Source organism: Schistocerca gregaria, chromosome 5 (assembly GCF_023897955.1).
Source record: "Schistocerca gregaria isolate iqSchGreg1 chromosome 5, iqSchGreg1.2, whole genome shotgun sequence".
Lineage (NCBI taxonomy): Eukaryota > Metazoa > Arthropoda > Insecta > Orthoptera > Acrididae > Schistocerca > Schistocerca gregaria.
Window position 1 is genome coordinate 260,348,903 of NC_064924.1, and position 25,566 is coordinate 260,374,468.

The 25,566-nt window shown below is 44.4% G+C and overlaps 1 protein-coding gene across 1 annotated transcript in view; it reads left to right on the forward strand.

Annotated features, from left to right (window-relative positions):
• The first annotated feature begins 704 nt into the window (after window positions 1–704).
• Window positions 705–25,566, forward strand: part of LOC126273459 (uncharacterized) — a 232,339-nt gene continuing 207,477 nt past the window's right edge. The window contains exons 1-2 of the mRNA XM_049977016.1: window positions 705–831; window positions 22,688–22,778. Of these exons, the coding sequence (XP_049832973.1) occupies window positions 22,704–22,778 (75 nt within the window). The 5' untranslated portion in view covers window positions 705–831; window positions 22,688–22,703. The remainder of the gene's footprint in view (window positions 832–22,687; window positions 22,779–25,566) is intronic.

Consider the following 25,566-nt stretch of genomic DNA (forward strand, 5'->3'; position numbering starts at 1 on the left):
GTTAGTCGAAAACTATTCAGCGAAAGACTACCAACAAATTTTCAAGAACAGGTTTTGAATGATGACTCTCTGAACATACTACACACAACTCCCTCCTCCCCCTCCCCACCCCAACGATCGCTGCCATAGGAATCGTGCGGATAAGATCAGGTTCATTAGAGCACGTACAGAGGCATTCAAGGAAATATTTTTCCCACGCTCCATACGTAAACGGGGCGGGAAAATGCCCTAATAACCGATACTGTAAAATGTTCTCTCCGTCATGCACTTCACAGTTCACACTGGTTCGCAGAATATAGATAAAGAGTTTGCTCGGCGAAAATAAGTTTATTTTCGTCGTTAGCGGGTGATGGCGCTGTCAGAACTTTCTTCCCGAGGAAGTTTGACGAGATGGGACAACGAGTTTACGAGCAGCTTGAATGCTGCCATTTGAAATTCGTCGCGGAATGTTTTGATTTGATGTGACGTGACATGTCGGCCAGTGTGACCTTGCCTTGAATCTGTAGCTCCTTTTCCGTTTTTGGTTTTACAGCCCATTTCACTGCTATGGATCTCAGTTATTTTATTTGAATTTTTTGACAGTATAAACTAATGGAATGCAGTAAGTTTCGTTCTACGAAGCAATATTTTGCAATACTTTTGAGATTTAAAAATGATAAGAATTTTTTTTTCTCCTCGGGACGAGTTATGTTGGTACTGCATACGCGTTTCGTTTTTGTCTTGTGTAAGAGCAGGAATTTGAATTTGGATTGTGTAGGATTGTCGGTGATTGTTTATGCTGTTCGTATAATGATGATAAGCATTGACTATGGTGTAAAGTAATGACAACTAGTAAGTACAAGCTAATAATACAGCTGAAAATTTATAATTAAGTTATTTGTCATTTCACTGACGAATCTTCATGTCATTCTGATAGACTAACAATTTCTGTTTGAGGAGGTGTTTCAGATGTACACGTCTTGATACACTTTAAAGTTTTATCACATTTTGTGTATTTGGCACATAGGTGGATTATATCACCACCATTTATAACAGGTTTTAAAGGAAGTCTTATGTTAGGAGCTGATGTGGATGAAAGGTTTAATTTCATTTTGTTACATATACGTTGACTAATCTACTTCGCGTTTTTACGTGAACGTTTTATGGAGACGCAGTCTCCCTATGTTTATAAAACATATTATTTTTCACTCCTTTTGCGAGCACCCTAGTAGTTGGTTGTCCGACGTGTACCATCTATAACATATTCTGTATAAGTCCGTTTCTAGCTAAGCTCTTTATTTTACTGTCAAGTGGGCGATCTACGTACGTAGACCTATTGGTCTGCAAAAGGGTCATTCATAAAATAATTAGTGTAGTATGAACTGATGAGTGTATAGTTACTGACAGAACAGCAAAAAATTTATATCAAACAGATAACGTTAGATTACATTACTTTTTTTCATTTTCTGTAATTGACTATCGTTCAGCTCCATATTGTATTATATATATGCGAACGGACTTCACTACACGAACACATACATTTGTACAGGCTCATTTGTAGAGTTAATTTTAAAGTTCAATACATTGAACATACAACTTTCCAATTTTTTTCACATCATTTGCATTTTATGTCTATAATCACATTTGTGATTTTCTTTCTAGTATATTTCCATGACAAAGCTTTTTATCACTTTTGTAATCCCGAATTGTCCAGCCTGCTCCCAAAGAAACACACAAGTGAAGAGTAGACCATAATACACAGCTGACATTGTTCTAGATAAATATGGCATCTCTTAAACGAGTTCCAACTTTGTCACTTCTTTAAAACGAATTAGTAAATTGTTGTTTGCTGATGCTATAAATTTAAATTATTTGACTCCACGTAATCATTGGTATAGCATTGAGCAAAGACTGTTTGTCATCCTTCAGTTTTTGCTACACATATCATAGATATAGAACTCTTGAGTAAAAGGCTATATGCACAATATCTGTAAAACAGAATTGTCACCTGCTGTGTGTATGTTAATAAGCTTCAGTGTTCATTGTACCTGTGGACTTCCTCATTCATTCTGCTGGCCGGAGAGGTGGACTAAGCAATCTTTGTTTTATCTGCGACCCTCCTCCTCCCCCCCCCTCCCACCCTCAATGTTTCTGATTGTCATCAGTCAATATGCGAAACTCTCTTTCTTCTAATCACTGAATTCTGGGCTCAGCCTCCATTGTTATCTAACGAGATGTAGGATAGGATTACAAGCTTTGCGCAGGTACTGTTTGTGTAAACTAAGTTGACATTCGGAGCAGTGGCTGGATGGGATCGACCATTCATGGGATATGTCTTTATGGTCACTCCCATCAGCCGTTGCACAGAGTGTCAACTTAGTTTGTTGGGCAATAGTACCATGAGCAACGTTTAGTAATATCTTCCATGATTCGTATTGTATTTGACCCTTGTACAACAGGATGCAGGAAGAGCCGCAGAGGATTAATGATTAGTACTGTGATTGACTGTCAACCATGAACTTAATAATTGCACAATTTTGCGCATGAACAGGTGATATTGCAGTGCCTGTATTTTTCACAAGTACGAAGCGACGTTCCTTCGGAATTGAATGCGTGCCTGATAGAACATACACTGCATTGGTTACAGCATTTATGAAATACATGAAATGTATTCACAGTTGCAGATATGGACAACCATCAGCTGTATAGTGGAATGATTTTTAAGTCAAAAGGTTGTATGCTTCATATGCTGGCTCGCAAAAAAATTGTGTAATCTAGATTTCTCTCTTTCTGATGTGCACTATCTGTTTGTCCTAATACCTTAACTTCTTTGGAGGATCCCAGAACTAGCTAGTTTCCTCACTGTTCTCTCCAGGGCTATGTTAAAAAGAGACGAGAGGACAGAGCATTTCCATGTCTTCATCTAGTTTAATTTTCAAAGTGCTCAGATTTTATTATTATTATTAGTGAAAACCTGTTTATATCTTCACTTCCTCCTTTTTTGTGCATTGAGACTACTAATAATTTTTTTTCCATTATTTAAATATATGGTTTAAAATTTTACTGACTACTCGAAGTGATGTTCCACATTATATTCTTTGTATTGCATTGAAATATAAACTTTTATGTATCAGGTCAGTTGTACTACTCTTAGAAATGCCAGATTTTCATGTTTACCAGTCATCGACACTTTTTATCTTTTGCCTTTGTCCCACGGTGACTCAGGACTGGCATGTTTATTAATGTATTTGTCATGGTTAATTTAAGGGGTGACAGGATGCTTTCCTTGTGGCACTCCCCCCCCCCCCCCCCCCCCCCCCCCCTCACCTCACCAGGATGGTACATGTAGGGTCCGTGTGTAGTATTACTCTTGTGATAGTGAACAAAAGTTTGCTAAATGTTTGTGAATTGTGTAACTGAGGTGGTACATGGGTACCAGATTGATATTCACATAGTGGGATGTGAGACTCTGCCCAAAAACCACTTCCAGGCTGGCTGGCACATCAACCCTTGTCGTTAATTCACTGTGCAGATTCAGTGCTGCCAGCACACCTCCAACTCCTGAAAGCCTCGCTTTAACTCTTGTGGCTCTCTGTAAAGGTATGTGTACCAATGGTTTGCAGTCATGGACAGGTGACTGACAGTTAGCCAAACGAAGCTTTAAGGGAATGTAACTCATTCTGTAGTTATTAGGATATGGAACTGAATTAGGGTGCTGTATGACAGGCTCTATATTGGTGGAAAAATAAGATAGCCTGTTGGATTTCTTATACAGTTATCTAAAACAGGAACAAATCTGCCATGTATTCATATAATTAGGGAGCTCACATCCGATCACTGTCAGATCGTCCAATCCTCCATGTTATTTGTATGTTGTTATGCTAGCAATTCGCATGAAAAGTCTCATGAAAAGGGCACTTACTAGCATCATTTTCTGTTGTAATTGTGGTCATATTTTCTTCCTCATCTTTCCCAGTACTGTGTACAACTTTATTTTCCTTACATGTGTTCATCATCATTGTCATTACAACTGTTAGATCTAGTTCACCATTGTGGGACTAGACTGACCACCAGGGCTTTCCAGATGGGCCAAGTAGACAGTGTTCAGGTGGGGTTTGGGATCTTAAACTTGCAGTTTCAGCATCACAAACTCTTTGACTATGCCTCCACAATGCGCAGATTCCCGACTACCATGAATTTCAGATTATTTTCCCTCTCCATAAGTTCAGATCCCCTGAAACTTGACCTAGGATGGGTCTCCAAATGGTAATTAGATTGCAAATCCTCCAGTGAGGCTTTCTACCCTTCCCACCACCCTTGATAGTAAGTATTAGATCACTTCAGACACTCTTCTCAGGTAGATCTTATGTAAAGAAGAAAGGAAAGGGAGGAGATCACAGGTGTCAGTTGCATTGGAAAATTACTCGGAATCAGCAGTGATCAGTGAAAATGTGTACAGGGCTGGGATTCAAACCTGTGATCTCATGCTTGCTAGGCATTAACCCCCCCGCCCCCACTCACCACCCTACCCCTGCGAGTCTGGAGGTTAGCCTAGACCCGAGGTGTTCTTGCGTGTTGTAAGAGGCAGCTAAAAGGGGTCTCACATGTTTCGGCCTTTATGTGATGGTCCCCTGTAGCGTTTGACCTCAATTTTCCCAAGGAGTGAGCCAGTTGGGGAAGGGCACCTTACATGGTGCATTGTGTCCATCATGCGCTGAGACCTCTTCCATCCTTTGTCAATGTGGATCTGCAATTCCGCTCATCCTTCAGCTGTTGGATGAGGTCACCCTCCTGGCTGCGTTTTGCTCCATCCTCTGTGTATTATCGCTTTTTGCACTTTCAATAATAATGGACTTCTTAGCTCGTTTGCATGATATCCAGCATGGTAGCAAGTCTGTTGTGGTGGGACTGCCATGTACACTTTTGGATGTAGCTACCTAACCACACCATAGTGGGTGGCATCAGGGCGGATGACATGCCATGAAGCGTAGTGCGTCATCCCTTGCTGGTGGTCAAGCACCAGCAGTCTCTAGGTGGTCAAGAACTAACTTCAATGCTATGAAATACGACCCCAAATCCCCCCCCCCCCCCCCTCTTCCGGGCGCTCCATGTGAGGAATGCCAGTCTAAGGGTGGCAGCGAAGCTTGTTCACGCCGGTACCTCGCATGTACAAGAGTTGATGGGGAATCTTTCTTGTCAGTGAAATCTCAGTTTTTCGTGGAGCATTTAGAGGACAAGTTTTGGGACGTGGAGGGCTCGTCCAAAATGCAGTCACGGTCAGACTTGATCAAAATAGCATCCTCTGCCCATTCACGGGCACTACTCTCCTGTAAAAAGCTGGGGGATATTTCTGTTTCCTTCATGCCCCATAAGAGCTTCAATATGGTCCAGGGTATCATATTTCGCAGGGACCTTCTTTTGCAGTCTAACGATGAGCTGCGTGCTAATTTAGAGTGATGAGGTGTCCATTTCGCCTGGCATGTCCACCAGGATCCAAGGGATAATTGGGTTGCCACTGGTGCCTTCATCTTGGCCTTAGAGGGTGACACATTTCCCGAGAAGGTCAAGGTAATGGTCTACTGGTGTGATGTAAAGCCAAATATCCCTCCCCTGATGCGGTGCTTTAAGTGCTAAAAGTTCGGCCATATTTCTTTCTGCTGTACTTCCAGCATCACCTGTCGGAATTGTGGACCTCCTTCAGATCCGAATACTCCCTGTGCCCCGCCTCCCATCTGTGTAAACTGCAGAGAGCACCATTTGCCTTGCTCGCCAGACTGCAGGATTCTCCAGGAAGAAAGAAAAATAATGAAATACAAGACCCTAGACCAACTGACCTACACTGAGGCTAAGAGAAAATATGAGAGTCTACATTCTTTGGATATGATTTCAACCTACGCTGCTGCTATGACAACGGTTCTACCATCTTCTGTTCTGCCACGTACCATTGGCTCTCAGAGCCATCAGAAACTACCTTCCCCCTTGCTTGTGGGGGGCACTTCCCTCCCTGTTGCTCATGCACAACCTACTTCAGGAGCAAACCTCTCCCCCCCCCCCCCCCACCCTCTCTCCAACCATCAGGCATGTGAGCCGGAGAAGCCTAAGTCTTCTTCAGCTCATCTCACCAGGAAGGGATCCCAGGTTCCTACCAATGGCAAAGCTGACACCCACACGAAGCCCTCCCAGCTGGACAAACCTAAGGAGCAGTGAGATAAACTTAAAAAGAAAAGACCCCCAATAATCAAGGCACTGCGGTGGCACCCACACTACCATACCTACAAGCTCTGTGTCTAAGGGTGAGGTGGAGATTCTGGTGTCCACTGAGAACCTAGATCTCACTAGGCCCTCAGACACAATGGATTTCAATTGCACAGGTACACATCTGGTGGCAGCAAGTGACACTGAATTGTAGACTGCCCCATTGAGTGTTTCATGCCTTCCCAGTCTCAAGATCATGTAATCCTCTAGTGGAAATGCGGCAGTTTTTTCCACCACCTGACTGAGCTATGGCAGCTGTTAAGCTTTACACCTGCTTTCTACATTGCTCTCCAGGGAACCTGATTCCTGGCAACGCGGATCCCCACCCCCTGCAGCTATAAGGTATATTACAGGAGCCGTTATAATATTTTCAGATGGAGTTTGCGTCTGTGTCCTACTCTCAGAATGTACTGAAACTGTGCCCCTTCAAACTCCTCTTGAAGCTGTGGCTGTCAGGATAAGGTCGACGCAGGAAATAGCTGTCTGCAATGTATATCTTCCTCCAAATGGGCAGTACCCCTCACCGTATTGGCTGCACTGATAGATCAACTCCCTAAACCTTTCCTACTTTTGGGAGATTTTAACACTCACAACCCCTTGGGTGGCACCATGCTTACTGGCTGAGGTAGGGAGGTTGAAAATTTACTGTCACGGCTTGACCTTTACCTCTTAAATACATATTTCAGTATGACACATGGCACATATTTGGCCATTCATCTCTTGTTTTGCAGTCCTGGCCTTCTCTCATCTATCCACTAGAGAGGACATGACAACCTGTGTGGTAGTGACCACTTCCCCATCTTCCTGTCACTCCCCCGTTGTCATGTCCATCGATACCTACCCAGATGAGCTTTAACAAGGCAGATTGGGAAGCCTTCACCTCTGCTGTCACCGCTGAATCATCGATGGTGTCATTGAGCAGGTCACTACAATGGTCATTTCTGCGGCGGAAAAAATGATCCCTCGTTCTTTAGTGTGCCCCAGCGAAAGACAGTCCCTTGGTGGTAGCTGGAAGTGGTTGAGGCAGTTAAAGAGCGTTGGTGAGTTGCACAGCGACATAAGTGGCACCCTTCCCTAGATCACCTAGTAGCCTTTAAGTGGCCATGTGCTTGCGTACACCAGCTTATAAACTGACGGAAACAGGAGTGTTGGGAGAGGTACATGTTGACCATTGTGCGCATATGTCTCTATCCCGAGTCTGGGTACCAGAGCCCAACAGGTGTCCCTGGCATTAACATCAATGGTGTGTTCTCTACCAACGCAATCACGATTGCTGATCACTATGCTCAAGCCTCTGCATCGGAGAACTACTCCCCAGCCTTTCACACCCTCAAACAGTGGATGGAAAGGAATGTCCTCTCATTCACTACATGCCACAGTGAAGCCTATAGCACCCCATTAACAGAGTGGGAGCTCCTCAGTGCCCTTGCAGATTGCTCAGACACAGCCCCTGGGCCGGGTTGGATTCACAGTCAGATGATTAAACATACCTCGTCTGACTACAAGTGACATCTCCTCGTCATCTTCAACCAGATCTGGTGTGATGGCATCTTTTCATCCCAATGGCGGGAGAGCACCATCATTCCAGTGCTCAAACTTGGTCAAAACACCCTTGATCTGGTTAGCTACTGGCCCAACAGCCTCACCAACTTTCTTTGTGAGCTGCTGGAAAGTGTAGTCTGTCGGCAGTTGGGTTGCGTGCTGGAGTCACGTGCCCTACTGGCTCCATATCAGGGCAGATTCCACCAGGGTTGCTCTACCACTGATAATCTTGTGTCCATCGTGTCTGCCATCCGAACAGCGTTTTCCAGATGTCAGCATGTGGTTGCTGTCTTCTTTGACTTACGTGAAGCATATGACACGACCTGGCGACATCATACCCTTGCCACATTGTATGAGTGTGGTCTCTGTGCCGGCTCCCGATTTTTATCCAAAACTTCCTGTCGCTTCGTACTTTCAGTGTCCAAGTCGGTGCCTCCTATAGTTTCCTACATATTCAGGAGAATGGCGTTCCGCAGGGCCCCGTATTGAGTGTCTTGTCTATTTTTAGTGGCTATTAATGGTCTAGCAGCAGCTGTCGGGCCTTCGGTCTAACCTTCTCTGTATGAGGATGACTTCTGCATTTTGTACTGCTGCTACCTTAATGACGATCCACTACTGTCGTAGAGACATATTGATTCTTAGGACTGATTTCGACACCCAATTGACTTGGCTACTTCACCTTCGTCAACTTAGGCGGAAGCGCTGGCAGCACCTCAATACCCTCTGCTGCCTGAACACCACCAACTGAGGTGCTGATCGCTCTACACTGCTGCAGCTCTACAGAGCCCTTGTTCAATCTTGCCTTGACTATAGGAGCACCACTGTGGCATTCACTTAGTGACGGGTGCTTTTAAAACGATTCCAGTGACCAGTGTCCTGGTGAAGGCTGGAGTCCCTCCATTGAATGTTAGATGAGCACAACTGCTCGCCAGTTATGTTGTACACATTCGTAGTTCTCCTGTGCATTCGAACTACTGTCTCCTTTTTCCAGCCACGGCGATTCATCTCTCATTGGCGGCCCAGATCAGGACTTATGATTGCGGTACACGTCCTGTCCCTTCTGTCAGAACTGGAGTCCTTCCCGTTACCACCTCTCCTCAAAGTCCATTCACGTACAGCTCCATGGTGTACATCTAAGCCACAGATTCTTCTGGACCTTTCGCATGGCCCTAAGGACTCCGTTAACCCTGCGGCTCTACGCCGTCACTACCTCTCGATCCTTAACATGTACTGGGGCCATGAAGTAGCTTACACAGATGACTTGACGGCTGATGCTCAGGTGTGCTTTGTGTATGTTCATGGAGAACATATTGAACAGCAATCCTTGCCAGACGGCTGCAGTGTTCTCAGTGCTGAGCTGGTGGCCATATCTTATGCTCTTGAGCACACCTGCTCATGCCGTGGCGAGTCATTTCTCCTGTGTACTGACTCCTTGGCAACCTACAAGCTATCGAGCAGTTGTACCCTCGCCGTCCTTTGGTAGTGTCCATTCGGATGTCCATCTAAGCCCTGGAACAGTTCCGTCATTCTGTGGTGTTTGTGCGGACCCAAGGACACATCAGAATCCCAGGCAACGAACTTGCAGACAGGCTGGCTAAACAGGCTACGCGCAAAACGCTTGTGGAGATGGGGATCACCGAAACTGCCCTGCGTTCTGTCTTATGCCTCAGGGTTTTTCAGCTTTGGAAGACGGAATGGCATAACAATATGCACAGCAAATTGTGTGTCATGAATGTGGGGAAGTCTTCCACACTGTCCTCTCGCAGGGAATCAGTTGTCCTCTGCCGGCTCCACATTGGCCATACGTGGCTACTGCATGGTTACCTCCTCCGTCACGAGGACCCGCCTTGGTTTTGATGTGGCTTACAAATGATGGTCATCCACCTCTTGCTGGACTGCCCACTTTTAGCCGCTCTGCGGTGGTGGCCTTCTAACTTTACCAGCACCCTACCTTAGGTGTTGGGCGACAATGCCTGAACAGCAGCTTTATTTTGAAGTTTTATTTGTGAGGGTGGGTTTTATCATTTGGTCTAAGTTTTAACGCATATCCTTTGTCCCTCCATGTCCTCCACCGTAGTGCTTTTAGAGTGGAGGTTTTAATGTGTTGTAGAGTGACTGGCTTTCCCTTTTTATTCTCATTGTCAACCAGCCATGGTAATCTGCTTAACCACTGTGCCATTTGGGACACAGTGTTACTGCAACTGTGCAGACTGTCTCGGTATGTCTCACAGCCGATTCACATTCCCATTGAGCATCACCTATCTGCAGTCCCTGTCCATTTGTTGCATATTCACTCTCCTAGATTCCCACAGTAGGTCTTATGTATTTGTGATTCGGCATTCATATAATTCAGGTAGATCTGTCTCACAGCCCAAGAACTACCATATCTCCATTACCCATTGATACATTATTCTTTCTGTTATCATTGGGTAGAATGGTGCCAAACTCATAAATAATACTAGTGCCTCTAAAGATACTGGTAATGACAGGATACACTTTCACATATACTAATAGCCAGAAACTACTTTCTCAGCTAGCAGAGAATTGTAGTGCCTGCACAGTGAAACAGGTAGCCATCCCCAGAATGCACCATTTTATCAAAACGGAAAACCATAATTAATTTCTGGTATGCAATGACTGAATGAGCTGTCTGCAGGTTAATAGTTGATGTTACCCTCACCACCCTTTAGTGTTCACTATATACACTCTTTTACATTGTCTCAGTCATAATGACTGCTCAGTTGTCTTCCTCTGGACCCTTAGCCTACATTTACATCTACAAGCATGAAGCCACCATTTCAATTTGTAAATGGACCAAGGGTAACTTTTGCAGTCCGTACATAAGGTACATGTTGGTGGCAGTAGGATTATTTTCCGATCTGAAGGAAATGTTGGCTCACTAAACCTTCTCATAGAATGTTTTCTTCACTCCATTTGAATTCACAGGGCATTTCTGTAATATTTGTATGTTGAATGAATCTGCTTACTGTGTTCATCCCTTGCCACACTTCCCTCCAGTACTAAATTAGTGATCTCTACATGTCTCAGAATGTGTTCTCTCAACTTACTCCTTTATGTTGTCACAAATTTCTTTTCTCTGCAATTCTTTTCAGTACCTCTTCATTCCCTATGTGATCTACCCATCTAATCATCAGCATTATTCTGTAGTACCACATTTCAAAAGCTTCTATTGTCTTCTTTTCTCAACTGTTTATTGTCCGCCTTTCATTTCAATATATGGCTATACTCTAGACAAATAGCTTCAGAAAATACTTCCTAACACTTAGCTCTATATTCAATGTTAACAAATTTCTCTTTTTCAGAAATGAATTCATTAGCAGTGCCAGTCTATTTTTTTATCCTCTCTGCTTTGGCAATCGTCAGTTATTTTACTGCCCAAATAGCAAAACTCATCTACTACTTTGTCTCGTTTCCTAATCTAATTCCCCTCACATCACCTGATTTAATTAGACTACATTCTGTTACCCTCGTTTTGCTTTTGTTGTTGATCATGTATGCTTCTTTCAGGACACTGTCCATTCCATTCAACAGCTCTTCCATGTCCTTTGCTATTTGTGACAAATTGCAATTTCATTTGCAGACCCAATGTTTTTTTAATTTCTTGTCCCTGAACTTTTTCAAATTTTTTCTTGGGTTCATTTACTGCTTCCTCAGTGTACAGATAGAATATTGTAACTTAGGGGAAGGCTACAACCCTGTCTCGCCCCCAAGGGACTCACCACTCTTTGGTGGGTTCATGTTTGGCCACCAGGGGCCCCAGCCTTTACAGCACCTCTTCCCTTTCGGTGCTGCATGTCTATCCTCCTGTTATTCTTTTTCCCTTCCCTTGGGGAACATGTCTTGGATGTTTTTTGGAATGCATGTTACAGTTTCAGTAGGCCAGCATTGGAACAGTCTCTCATGTGTTTTTCTTTCCTTCTTTGCTATTAATCTCCTCCCCTCCTCTGCTTCGGTGTTTGAGGTTTCTCTCTGTTTCTCCTTCCTCTCTGTGTGCTCTTGAAGGCCGATATTTGATGTGTAACAAATGGCTGTGTAACACCTAATTCCCAGCCCCGGGTTGTCAGGTAGCGTTCGCATGTACCCTGTGGTACAGGCCAGGCCCGGGGATGGGCGATTGCCTGAGCTGTTACCTTCCTAGTTGCCAATTGGTCCTACTGTAAGGAGTTCGGGAGGTGTGAACAATCAAAGTGGGTGAGTCTACCTCTGAGGGAGGCCCCTAGTTGGGAGGAATGCACCATTGGAGACAATGACAATCAAGGGAAGATTTTTTCACAATGGGCCAATCACAGTCTCAGTCTACATATACTAACCGTAAATGGAATGGCACTAAAGATTCAAAGACTCTCCCAGCTGCATCTCAGTTTCTCATCACATCACATACCAAAGGTGGTCAGTTCCTTGCTACGGTTAATCCATTTATTATTCATAAAAGTGGTGATGCGATTTCAGGCCCTGTGAAATTATTTTCTCGCTTACCTAATGAGACTTTGCTTCTGGAGACAGATTGTAATTTTCAAGCCCAACAGCTGTTTACAGCTTCACTTCTCCACAACTATCCATTTCATGTAAAGGTCCATTGAACACTGAATTGTTTGCGTTGCTCTTTGCTGCTTGATGGTCAGACCGAGAGAGAAATCCAAACCTACCTCTCTGATCAGGGCATCAGTGCGATCCATCAGGTAATGAAAATGGTTTATGCAACCTTAGTACCTACATGCCCTCTTTTTTCTCATGTGTAGTTGAGTAGTGCTTCCACAGAAGATCAAAGGCAGACTATGTTGTTGTTACAGTCCGACCATACATTTCAAACCCAGTGTTTTGCTACCAGTGTATGTTGTGACCACACTTGTGTGTCCTGTCAAAACACAGCCATATGTATTACTTTGCTTGCTCAAGAGGGCAATTGCCAGCTTCCTTGTCCCCATTGTATTAATTGTAATGTTGACCACACTGCTTCACCCTAAAAGACTTGCATTTTATCGTCTGGCACTTTTAGTACCATTCTTGCTACACCTTGTTCATGAAGAATATGGCCATTCAGACTTGTGACCTGCAGTTCAGCACTGCAGTTCAGCACTGCAGTTGTAAAAACACCTAGTATCACTATAGCATCCCCCATATCCTTCTCCTACCACTGCACAACAAGCCAACAAATCTTGGCACCCTGGTGCTGAAATCACCAGCTACCCAAGCAGCAGGACGGAAAGGACTAATGGAATAATGCCACATAGATTTTTTTATGTCCCTCCATCCAGTGTGTGTCTGAACCTCATCTGCCAACCATCAAGGCTCTAAGAAATCGTACAAAAACAAATGGTCTTCTCCTTCCCCAACTTGTATATACTCTTCAATCGTGTCGCCGAGTGATACCCTCACCTGACCCACGGGCACCAACTACCGTTTTTCTACCCTGGAATCTAGGGAAAATGCCGACGCCTGTGTAGATTTCATGGAATAAGGTCCTCCAGCCTCTGCGCCCTGTATCAGTGAGTCTTCAAAGGCTGGTACTGGGCAGCTGCCAAGGTGACTACCCTCCCATCTACTTCTTGTAGACAGGAGTGGCATGTGCTTCTTTCCAAAAACTGGGCATGGCTTTTTGTTCAAGGGTTCTGCAATAGATTATAGTTTGAAGAGGGGCTAACTTGGTCACAAATTCTGTAATCTGAAAAGGAGTCCATCGGTCCCTGGAGCTTTGTTCAGTTGTAATAATTTCAGCTGTTTTCAACTTTATGGACACTACTACTTATTTCATTCATTTTTTTCCCCCCTGCGTGTTTGGGGGTTAGAATAGGCCCGCGGTATTCCTGCCTGTCGTAAGAGGTGACTGAAAGGAGTCTCAAACTTTTTGGCCTTGTATGATGGGCCCCTGTTGGGTTTGACCTCAATCTCTCAAAATTTTCCGAAGAGCGAGCCGATTGGAGAAGGGCGCCTTACTTGGTGCATTGTGTCCATCTTGCGATCAGACCTTTCGCCAGCTTATACAGCGTTGAACTGCAGTCCTGTCCGCTCTCCATCTCTTGGGCATGACTCTGTTCCTGCGTATAGATTACACCTTGCACTGTTCAGTGCCTCTTTCTGCACCGACGGCGATCATGGACCACATGTTACCTAACATCCAGCACGGTAGCCAGTCCGTTGTGGTGGGGCCGCCATGTACCTTGTTGGTTGTAGCCCCCTGACAACACAGGGATCGCTCTACTGATGCCTGCGCCGTTAACTCCCCACGTATGCCAAGGAGTAGATGCCTATCCTCCTGGGGTATCAGGACTCCCGGCAACGCCCATCCTGCCAGGTGCCTCTTGCCGTGGCTGGGTGGCACCCGTGGGGAGGGCCCTTGGTCGGAGTAGGTGGCATCAGGGCGGATGACCCGCAATGAAGCGTGGTACATCGTCTCTTGCTGGTGGCCAGCCGCCAGCAGTCTCTAAGCGTTCTCGGGCTCAGTTTAACGCTCAGAAGTACGATCCGAAAATGTTCCCCTCCCTGGCCACACCGTGGGAGGAACGTAAGTCTCAGGATGGCAGTAGCAGTTATTCACCCAGCTTCTTAGTTTGTACGAGGGCTTATGGGGAGTCTTTTCTCTCCACAAAGCCTCAGTTCTTCGTCGAGCATTTAGAGGACAAGTTTGGGGAGGTGGTGGGCTTGTCAAAAGTGCGCTCTGGGTCAGTCCTGATACAAACGGCATCCTCTGCCCAGTCACGACGGTTACTCGCTTGTGACAAGTTGGGGGATGTTGCCGTTACGGTCACACCCCATAAGAGTTTAAGTATGGTCCAGGGAGTTATTTACCATAGGGATCTTCTTTTGCAGTCTGATGAAGAGCTGCGCACCAATTTAGAGCGCGGAGGTGTACATTTCGTCCGGCGCGTTCATTGGGGTCCGAAGGAAAATCAGATTGCTACCGGTGCCTTCATCTTGGCCTTCGAAGGGGATACATAACCTGAAAAGGTCAAGGTGATGGTCTACCGATGTGACGTTAAGCCCTATATCCCTCCCCCGATGCAGTGCTTTAAGTGCTGGAAGTTCGGCCATATGTCTTCTCGCTGCACTTATAGCCTCACATGTCGAGATTGCGGATGCCCATCAAATCCCAATACTCATTGTGCCCCGCCTCCCATCTGTGTCAACTGCGGGGAGCACCATTCACCTTGCTCGCCAGACTGCCGAATTTTACAGAAAGAGCGTAAAATCATGGAATACAAGACCCTGGACCGACTAACGTATACTGAGGCCAAAAGGAAATACGACCTACTCCATCCTGTGAGAATGGCATCTTCCTACGCTGCTGCTACAACACCTGTGCTAGCCCCGCCTGTTTCTCCAGTTGTGGCCGGATCGACGAGTAGTACAACTCCTCCTGCCCCCTCGCCAGTGGGGGGCTCTACCCACCGGGTTGCTCCTGCGCCACCTACCTCAGGAGCAACACCATTCCACCCATCGGGGATGTCCGTCCCCACTTCTAAGCCGGAGAAGTGTCCAACTTCTTTGGCTTCTCACGCTCGCAAGGGGTCGCTTGGGTCGCTCCCTTCCCAGGTTTCCGCCAGCGAGAAGGCTGACGACCGACAGTGGCGTAAGTGCCCACAATCAGATGGTCGTAGGGCTTCACGATCCTCATCCGTCCCGGAGACTGAATCGGTGAAGTCCTCCCAGCCGGTGCGACCCAAGGAGCGGCATGAGAAACCCAAGAAGAGCTCTCAGCCCAAGGAACTCGCAGTGGCAGCCATCTCACCGCAAACTTCCAGCTCTGCGTCTGAGGATGCGGTGGAGATTCTGGCGTCCGCTGAGGACCTCGATCTCGCCGGTCCATCAGACGCCATGGAAAGCACTATCACAAGTGCTAAGTCGCAGGCAGCAGGTGACCCAGCGGTGTAATCTCCCTTCCCAGTCCCGTCACGCCTTTCTCAGCCATGGACAACTCCATCCTCCAGTGGAACTGCAGCGGTTTCTTCCACCATCTAGCTGAGCTCCGCCAACTTATCAGCCTTCACCCTTTCCTCTGCATTGCTGTGCAGGAAACTTAGTTTCCGGCAATGCGAACCCCCGCCGTCTGTGGCTACCGGGGTTATTATAAGAACTGGGCAGCTTATGAAAGGGTGTCTGGTGGCTTCTGCATATATGTCCTGAACTCTCTTCACAGCGAGTCTGTACCTCTCCAAACACCTTTAGAGGCTGTCGTTGTTTGGGTGTGGACGCCACAGGCTGTTACCATCTGCAGTCTTTACCTTCCACCAGATGGTGGTGTCGCGCAGCATGTCCTGGCTGCTCTGATAGCCCAATTGCCGCCACCTTTCTTGTTACTGGGTGACTTTAACGCCCATAACCATCTGGGGGGTGGGTCGGTGGCAACAGGTAGAGGCGCCGTCGTTGAGCATTTATTGGCGCAGCTCGATCTCTCGATTTTAAATGATGGTGCCTTCACACACTTCAGTGTGGCGCATGGCACATACTCCGCCATTGACCTTTCGATCTGTAGCCCTAGCCTCTTACTGTCTGTCCAATGGAGAGTGCATGACGACCTTTGTGGTAGTGACCACTTTCCGATCTTTCTGTCACTACCACAGCATCAGTCTTCTGGGCGCCCTAGCAGATGGGCTCTGAATAAGGCTGACTGGGACTTGTTCTCCTCCACTGCCGCTATTGAGCCTCTCTCTAACGATGACATTGATGCAGTGGTTCAATCGGTCACCGCCGGCATCGTTACTGTCGCCGAATCTGCCATTCCCCGTTCTTCTGGGTCCCCTCGGCGGCGGACTGTGCCTTGGTGGTCGCCTGAGATCGCTGAAGCGATAAAAGCTCGCCGGCGGGCGCTCCAGCGTTACAAGCGTCATCCCTCAATCGAAGACCTTATCGCCTTCAAACGGCTGCGTGCGCGAGCCCGCCGCATTATCCGCCAATGCAAGCAGGAGTGCTGGGAGCAGTATGTGTCCACCATTGGCCTCCATGTTCTCCATTGCAGGTCTGGGCCAAGGTTCACCGCCTCTATGGCTATCGGACCCTTGTCAGCGTCCCTGCGCTCTCACTGAATGGAGCAGTTTGTACTGACTCCGACGTCATTGCAAACCGCTTGGCAGAGCACTTTGCTCTGAATTCCACTTCTGCCAACTACCCCTTGGGCTTCCGCTCCATTAAAGAGCGGATAGAACGTCGGAGTCTTTCTTTTCGCACCTACCATCCTGAATTGTACAATGTTCCATTCAGTGAGTGGGAATTCTGCAGTGCCCTCGCCGCTTGTCCTGATACCGCTCCTGGTCCAGATAACATCCACTCTCAGATGCTGAAACACCTTTCAGTGGACTGCCAATGACGCCTCCTCGACCTTTACAAACGCATTTGGGTCGAGGGTGAGTTTCCGTCGCAATGGCGGGAAAGTCTTGTTGTCCCCATTCTGAAACCGGGGAAGAACCCTTTGGAGGTGGACAGCTACTGTCCCATTAGCCTCACTAACGTTCTTTGCAAATTGCTTGAATGGATGGTGAGCAGGCGCTTGAATTGGGTACTGGAGTCTCGGGGCCTTCTGGCTCCGTCTCAGGGTGGGTTCCGTAAAGGCCGCTCCGCCGCTGACAATCTGGTGAGCCTGGAGTCGGCCATCCGTACTGCCTTTGCCCGCTGTCAGCATCTGGTCACTTTCTTTTTCGACATGCGGAAGGCGTATGATACGTCATGGGGTCATCACATCCTTTCTACGCTTCATGGATGGGGTCTGCGGGGCTCTCTGCCGATTTATATTCGCAATTTTCTGTCGTATCGTACCTTCCGCGTGCACGTCGCGGCCTCATATAGTTCCTCCCAAGTCCAGGAGAACGGTGTGCCACAGGGTTCTGTTCTAAGTGTCTGTCTGTTTTTAATAGCCATTAACGGGCTCACTGCGGCCGTGGGAAATTCTGTCTCCGCTTCCCTGTATGCTGACGACTTCTGCCTTTATTACAGCTCTATTGGCATTGCAGCTGCTGAACGTCAGCTACAGGGCGCAATCCGCAAGGCGCAGTCTTGGGCTGTAGCGCATGGTTTTCAGTTTTCGGCAGCCAAGACCTGCGTTATGCATTTCTCCCGGCGACGCACTGTTCACCCGGAGCCGTGGCTTTATCTTGACGGCGAGCTTCTTACAGTGGTGGAGTCACATAGGTTTTTGGGGGTGGTTTTTGATGCCCGGTTGACTTGGCTGCCTCATATTCGGCAGCTTAAACAGGCGTGTTGGCGGCATCTAAATGCTCTGCGATGCACGAGTCACACCAGGTGGGGCACCAACCAATCTACTCTCCTACGGCTTTACCAGGCGTTAATCCAGTCCCGTTGGGACTATGGGAGTCTGGCTTATGGCTCAGCATCCCCATCTGCGTTGCGGCTGCTATACCCAATCCTCCACAGTGGGATACGCCTTGCCACTGGTGCCTTCCGGACCAGCCCTGTGGACAGCATACTTGTGGAGGCAGGTGTCCCTCCACTGCGGTTACGACGCCAACAATTACTGGCTGCTTATTCTGCCAATGTTTTTAGCTTGCCCGGGCATCCAAATTATCGTGTCCTGTTCCCGCAGTCAGTCATTCATCTGCCAGAACGTCGGCCCCGGTCGGGTTGTCCGATTGCCGTACACGTCAAACAGCTTCTCTACGGGCTTGGGTGTTTCCCTGTACCACCTGCTTTCCGGGCCCCTCTGCATACACTCCCATGGTGTGTGCCTCGCCCTTGCCTTCGGCTCGACTTGGCACAGGGCCCAAAGGACTCAGTCCCTCCGGTGGCCTTCCAACGCCGCTTTTATTCTATCCTGGCCACGTATCAGGGCTCTGGCGTTGTCTATACCGACGGTTCGATGGTTGCTGGTCGTGTCGGTTATGCACTAACTCTAGGGGACCATTCTGAACAACGTTTGTTGCCGGCTGGCTGCAGTGTTTACACTGCTGAGATGGTCGCCATCTTTCGTGCCCTAGAGTATATCCGCTCCTGCTCAGGTGAGTCCTTCGTTATCTGTAGCGATTCCCTGAGTGGTTTACGAGCTCTCGACCAGTGTTTCCCTCGTTCTCGTCTGGTAATGGCTATCCAGGAGTCCCTGCATACTCTTGCTCGTTGCGACAGATCTGTGGTCTTTGTTTGGACCCCGGGCCATGTTGGGATACCCGGAAATGAAACTGTTGACTGCCTGGCGAAAGAGGCCACTAGTGCACCATCTCTGGAGATTGGTCTCCCGGCGACTGATTTGCGGGCACTATTACGCCGCAAAGTTTTCGATTTATGGGACACTGATTGGTGCAACCTGCCCATGCCAAACTAACTCCGCCTTATCAAGGAGACGAGTACTGTGTGGCGGTATCCATGTGAGCCAACCGCAGGGAATCAGTCGTCCTTTGTCGGCTCTGCATTGGCCATACCCGACTCACGCACAGTTATTTACTGTGTCGTGAGGATCCCCTTCTCTGTCGTTGTGGGGCGTCCTTGACAGTGGTCCATATTGTGTTGGAGTGCGCCCTTTTAACTGTGCTCAGGCAGACTTTTGCGCTGCCTGATACGCTCTCTGCGCTTTTTTCTAACGTCTCTTCCATAGCGAACATAGTTCTGCGTTTTATTCAGGCAGGGGGATTTTATCGCTTAATGTAAGTGTGTGAGTTTTTGTGTTGATTCTGGCCTATGGCCTAAGATTTGTCTGTTTTTTTCATGTGTTTCTCGGTGGTTGGCTTTTCCCTTTTTGTTTGTATGGTCGGCCAACCACCGTCACACTCTGTGTGATTTTAGTTCGTCTTGTCTGGTCTTTGTCTACGTTTCTCTTGTTCTGTGTCGTCTGTCTTATCGTCTGTTGATCATTTTTATTCTGTGTGGGTGTTTTTAGTATTTGGAAAAAGGGACCGATGACTGTAGCAGATTGGTCCCTTTAACCCCCACAAACCAAACCAACCATCATTCATCTTTTCAGTGGTATGTGGATTAAATTGGGACAGTTCTCCTGGCTTTTCCTTTGTAAAGCAACATCTGAAAATGGAATTAATTATTTAAGCTTTTGCTTTGCTGCTTTCAATTTCAGTTCCTGTCTCATTTGCTAGGGACTGGACATTACCTTTGGTGCTATTAACAGCCTTTACATAAGACCGGAGTTTTTTTGTGTTCTGTAAAAGATCATTTAACAATATTCTGCTACGGTACTCATTGAAGCCACCACACATTGCTTTCTTAACAGCCAAACACGTTTCATTCAGCATTTCTTTATCTATAGCCCTATGCTTAGTTTTGTAACTATTATGCCGTAATCTGTTTCTCTAAAAGTTTCCTTACAGTGACTATATACCATGGAGGTCCCCTCCCATAATGAACTGTCATACTGGGTACATACCTGTCCAGTGTGTGGTCAACAATTCTTTTAAAGTTGAGCCATAGTTCCTGTACATGTTCCTGCCCTGTGTTGAAAGTTTAAAGTTCCACATTGAGATATGACACTATTGATTTTTTTATCTAGTTTACTGAATGTATATGTCTTTCTGCTCATTTTAGTTGTCCTTTGTACTTTGGTTATTATTTTTGCCACAACCGCATCATGATCAGTGATACCAGTTTCAATGTGGCCATCCTCAAAGAGGTCAGGTCTATTAATTGAAATTAGCTCCAATGTATTTCCATTGTGAGTGGGGTTCCTAACTATTTGTTCTAGATAGTTTTTAGAGAAGTCATTTAGTAACATTTCACAGGATATCTTCCTATGTCCACCACTTCCCAATTAATTGATGGATAATTACATTCTCCATCAATGACTATATTTTCCACCGACGATTGAAACATGGTTGGGGAATTTACATACAAATGAACTGAGATTTCCTCTAAAGTTTTAGATTACATCAGGAGATGAGTCTGGTGGGGGATAATAGGGTCCAGTAGTCATTTTATACCCACCCCTAATACTGAGTGTTGCCCAAACAACCTCACAAGCAGTTTCAATTTCTATTCAAATCTTGGTGTGTCTAAGTTTCTTGTCTGCTGGGACAGATACACCACCTCCCTTTCCATTTGCCTATTCTTTTGATATACACTTAAATTTTCCCGAAAAATCTCACCAATATCAGTTTCAGGTAGTAACCAACTTTCTGTACCTAGTATTATGCGAGCTTCTCTGCTGATCATGAGCGCTTCAAACTCTGTCACTTTGCTGAGAATGCTTCGGCTGTTTACCATTAGGATTTTAATACTCTCAGCTATATGAGGCATTTCTTTTGATTCTACACTGATACGCTGTTACTGGTTACACTAAACTTGTCCACCCTCATCTGCAGTATTGCTGTGTAGTGTGGAATCTGCATCAAATGGTACTGACGGAGGGCTTTGAAAATATTCAAATAAGGGCAGCTTATTTTGTATTGTCCCAACATAAGGGAGAGAGTACCATGGATCTGATACATGAATCAGGGTGGCAGTCATTAAAACAAAGGCATTTTTTTTGCTTTTTTCCTTCTCATGAAATTTCAATCACTAATTTTCTCCTCAGAGTTTGTAAATATTTTGTTGGCACTCCCCCACGTAGGGAAAAATGTACATCACAATAATATAAGAGCAACCTGAGCCCGCACGGAAAGATTGAAGTGTTCATTTTTCTCATGCGCTGTTGGAGAGTGGAACAGTAGAAATGTAGCTTAAAGGTGGTTCAATGCGCATATTACCAGGTACTTAATTTTGAATTGCAAGGTAATGATGTTGATATAGATGTTGAAGTCCATACCAACAGCCTTCTCTTCCATAGTATTTTCTAATACTGGTCATTTTCTGGCACTTCAACATTAAGTGCGTCTTTTTTTCCTTTTTGACATGTAATATCGAAAGTGAGCATCCTGCTTTCATCCAAGTAGTATTTAAAGAATTTGTAGGCCAGGAAATTTGGGTGTAACACTCATCAGATATTTGCAGTTTTCTTCTAGGACTATGTAACCCACCACTTTCTCTGGATTGTAAACAAAAAATACTTATTATAAAGGATAGTAACATTGAGAACTTCATTTGAATGATCATTTGAATAACAACAGATTTTGTGACAAACAAATAAAAAAAACTACCTAAAATGTCCAATACAGAAAGAAAAATAACATATGGGAACAAATACTGCCATTAATTTTATTTTTTGTATGATTGCCCTTGCTTTTAGGATTATTTTGGAAGAAATATTTTGGTAATCATCCTATTCTTGGTATGTGATATTCAGTGTAATGCTGAACCACATTTTTTTTTACACAGTAAAATACAAAAAGGCTATTATAAACTCTCTTCTTGCTTTGGTTGGTTTATGTAATGGTATTAGGGAATTTTGTTTACAGTCCTTGTACTTCAAAGTGTGTGGCTGCCAAATTTCACACAGATTGGATGATAAACGAAAAAAATTGTAATTTGTTTTCAAAAAGTTAGCAAGTGTTGTTTGTGCCATATCAGTGTTAAAAAATATCAAAACTTTAAAATGCCAGAAAATTGGGAGAGGGGGGGGGGGGGGGGGGGGGGGGGAGAGAGAGAGAGAGAGAGAGAGAGAGAGAGAGAGAGAGAGAGAGAGAGAGAGAGAGAGAGAGAGAATGATTGCTAAAATTTTTGGTGGTTCCTTATTTTTGCAGGAAGAACAGATGAGCCACGTCTCGTTAAAATCTGAAACGGTGGGTGAGAAGATACTTCTTTGTTTTTTTAACATGCTGTGACTCCTTACTGTGTTTTAAAGTGTGGGCTTATTGTCGTTTTTGTTATTAAGGAAGTAGAATAAATGCAAAAATGCATTCTTTGTTTAAAATATACTAGATTCATTATTCAAGCATAGTGTTCAAAAATTTTGTTGCCTTCTGTAATAATTGTAATAGACTTAAACTTGCTAAATAGTATATAAATTTTTAGTTACTTTGTTCCCGATACTGTACATGACCCAAACTGATCTTTTGTTGTTATTTTACAGAGTTGTGTTCATCGAAATGGATTCTATGAAGAAATATTGGATTTCATGCATACAAAATGGCAATATAAATAGCATTGCCAAAGATGTTAAAGTAAGTCCATTCATGTTGTAAACTAGATCTTATAGAATCTGAGTAAAAAACAGAAGCTTTGCATGTGAACTGAGGAAGATATGATCTATTTCTATTCAGAATACATGACTATCCTAAAAAAAAAAATTAAAAGCTGTGTGAAATGCTTAAGTTTTTTTGAACAGCTAAGTTACTGGAAAAAGTAGGGACCAGGGGGGAAAATGTGCACTGTAATGGGTGCACTCATTAAATTCTTCAAACAGCATATCCTAATGGCTGCAGTTGATCTACTTCACATGTAGTCACTCCACATTAAAAGTTATATCTTTTGCTGCATAAATACGTAGTCAGAAATTGGTCCTGATTTATAAAATCAGGAGGATTGTTCAGGGGGAATAACTTGATGAGAACATCAGAGTAACCAGTGTAATGCAAAGAATACAGACAGTTAAGAAATATAAAGTCTCTATCAAAACTGGACACATTGTATAATGATATATGCATCTGCTTTTGCAGCCATAGCTGTGGTTTCCTGAAAAAATTTGTTCCATCTGTTGTGCTGCAAACCAAGACCATTCAGTCCTAAAAAATATGTAATTATTTAAAATTGTCCCTGAATGTGTGTGTAATGAATCTGAAATGCCTGCACATATACTGTGTATGGAATTAACTCTGTAAAATAATAAGTTGTTGGAATTGTTTGTAAGGCGAATTAGCTCAATTTGCTTAACAATTGGAAGCTGCTGCATGTTTGTTGGATGTTTTAACCATATATTTGGAACTTGAACAAAGTGCTGCTCTTGGTTATGCTGCTCGCTTTTTTTTTTTTTTTTTTTTGGGGGGGGGGGGGGGGAATTAACTGTTCTTGTACTGACAACTTACCAATTTGGGATCTTAGCATAAACGTCTTAATTTTTTTATGTCACTTCTCACTTGTTTATTTTTTGGTAATAGTTTGATATGTGAGCTGCACTGTGATTCAAACAGAGTCTACAAATTGTAGCTCCTCCTGCAATTGACAGAAAAAGTCACTTCAAATGTTGGAGTAGAGCAGAGATGTACCACCTACAGTAGGATCATGCCTAGCAAAGTAATGTGGTGATCAAACTTCGGGTTGAAGATACAAAGTAGATTTTCGGATCCATATTGGAAAATGAGGTGATAGCAGAGAGGGAATTATAACACGTGATGTAACTTTGTCTGACCTTGTGAAGCAGCAGAGCACATTGCATTCTCCTGAGGAAATGCTCAATTTTTGAAAAGGATTTTTTTTCTATTGTTGTTTGGGATCCAATAGAATTCAATAAATTATTTTTACAATGTTACATAAATGTGTGGACACATTGTTGTGCTAATTCAGCTATTTAATAACATTTTTTTTTAAACAGGACAAAATTCTTATTAGATGAAAATAATGTGATAATTTCTATTAAGAAAATCAATTATACATTCACATTTGTAAGTGCAAAAGTTATGTTAATTTACTTGAATGGTAATTAACATAAACCATACAAAGCAGAGAAGTTTGTTGTACCAAGAAACTGGGACACTTATACCCTTAAATTGTACTGTACCTCATGAACATTGTCTTTCCTTATTCATCAAACTGTGTTGAAATTGCAATGATATCCTCTGTTTTGATGTTTTTATTCTTCCTTGGCTATTAATATTTAAATTTTTTATTACTGTATGAAAGAAATACATAAAACTCAAATCGGAAGCAGAAAAATATGAAACTATGCCTAAGTCAGACAACTGTGTTCTGTGTACATTCACTGTGCTGAGAAAATGACAGAAGACAGTTGAGGTAGCTGTACTATTCTGCGCACCAGTCAGGTAATTCGTCTATAGTACTGAATGACCAACTGCATTCCAGGTGCCAATGGTTCTTGAGTATTTTTAACGAATTGTTGGACACATGGATTATATAATTTACAGCCCCTGTCTCCATGTACATTTATCCTTACTGTTATTATTATTTTTTATTACACAAAAATATTTGCACTTGTACTTAGTGGTTTTTGTGTTTTGTTACATATATGGTAATGTAATTCCATTTTTAAGGTACTCTGTTGTGTCTCACCTCTATGCAGCATATATTTTGAGACACTAAATGTGATGTAATGACTTGCCTGTTGTTTTTATGTTAAGGACTCAACCAGCATCATTGGGAGGACAGTTAGTAACAACTGCCAATTTATTTTTTATGGTTTTTATGTTAATTCAGGATACAAAATTTTTATATATCACATCATTTCTTTTAATCATGTTTCTACCATGTAGATTTGGCTTTGTTTGTGACCATAGTGATTTACTGATTCCTATGTGAACAGCTGTATTTTATTGTTTCCTATGGTTGCATTTCTCAGCTACTGTGTTGTGGAAATACTATGACATAAAACACGATGTAATTACGAGTCCTGGAATTTAATTCCTTAGACAAATGGAAATATGTTATGTGGTTTACTTAAAAAAAAGATTGCATAAGAAACATATACCAGGTAGTAATCCTGTGCCCACAGTTCTTTGCAGGATAATAAGTACTTCATGCTTACGTTCTCCTACAATTCCATGGATCACTGGTTATGTTCTCTTCCAATTGGGATGTATTTTTCCCCTCTTCTCCTGTTTGTGTTTATTTTGTAGGGTTTGTGGTGGGTCATATACCAGCACTAGCGGGAAGTTGCGTCCCTGCCCGATATAACTGGGCAATATTTTGCCAACCCTAATACACTGCTGGATAAAAGTACTATTACCTTTATCCTCTCTTCTCAGAGTAGTTGTTGGGTGGTCTCGATTCTTCCGTGCC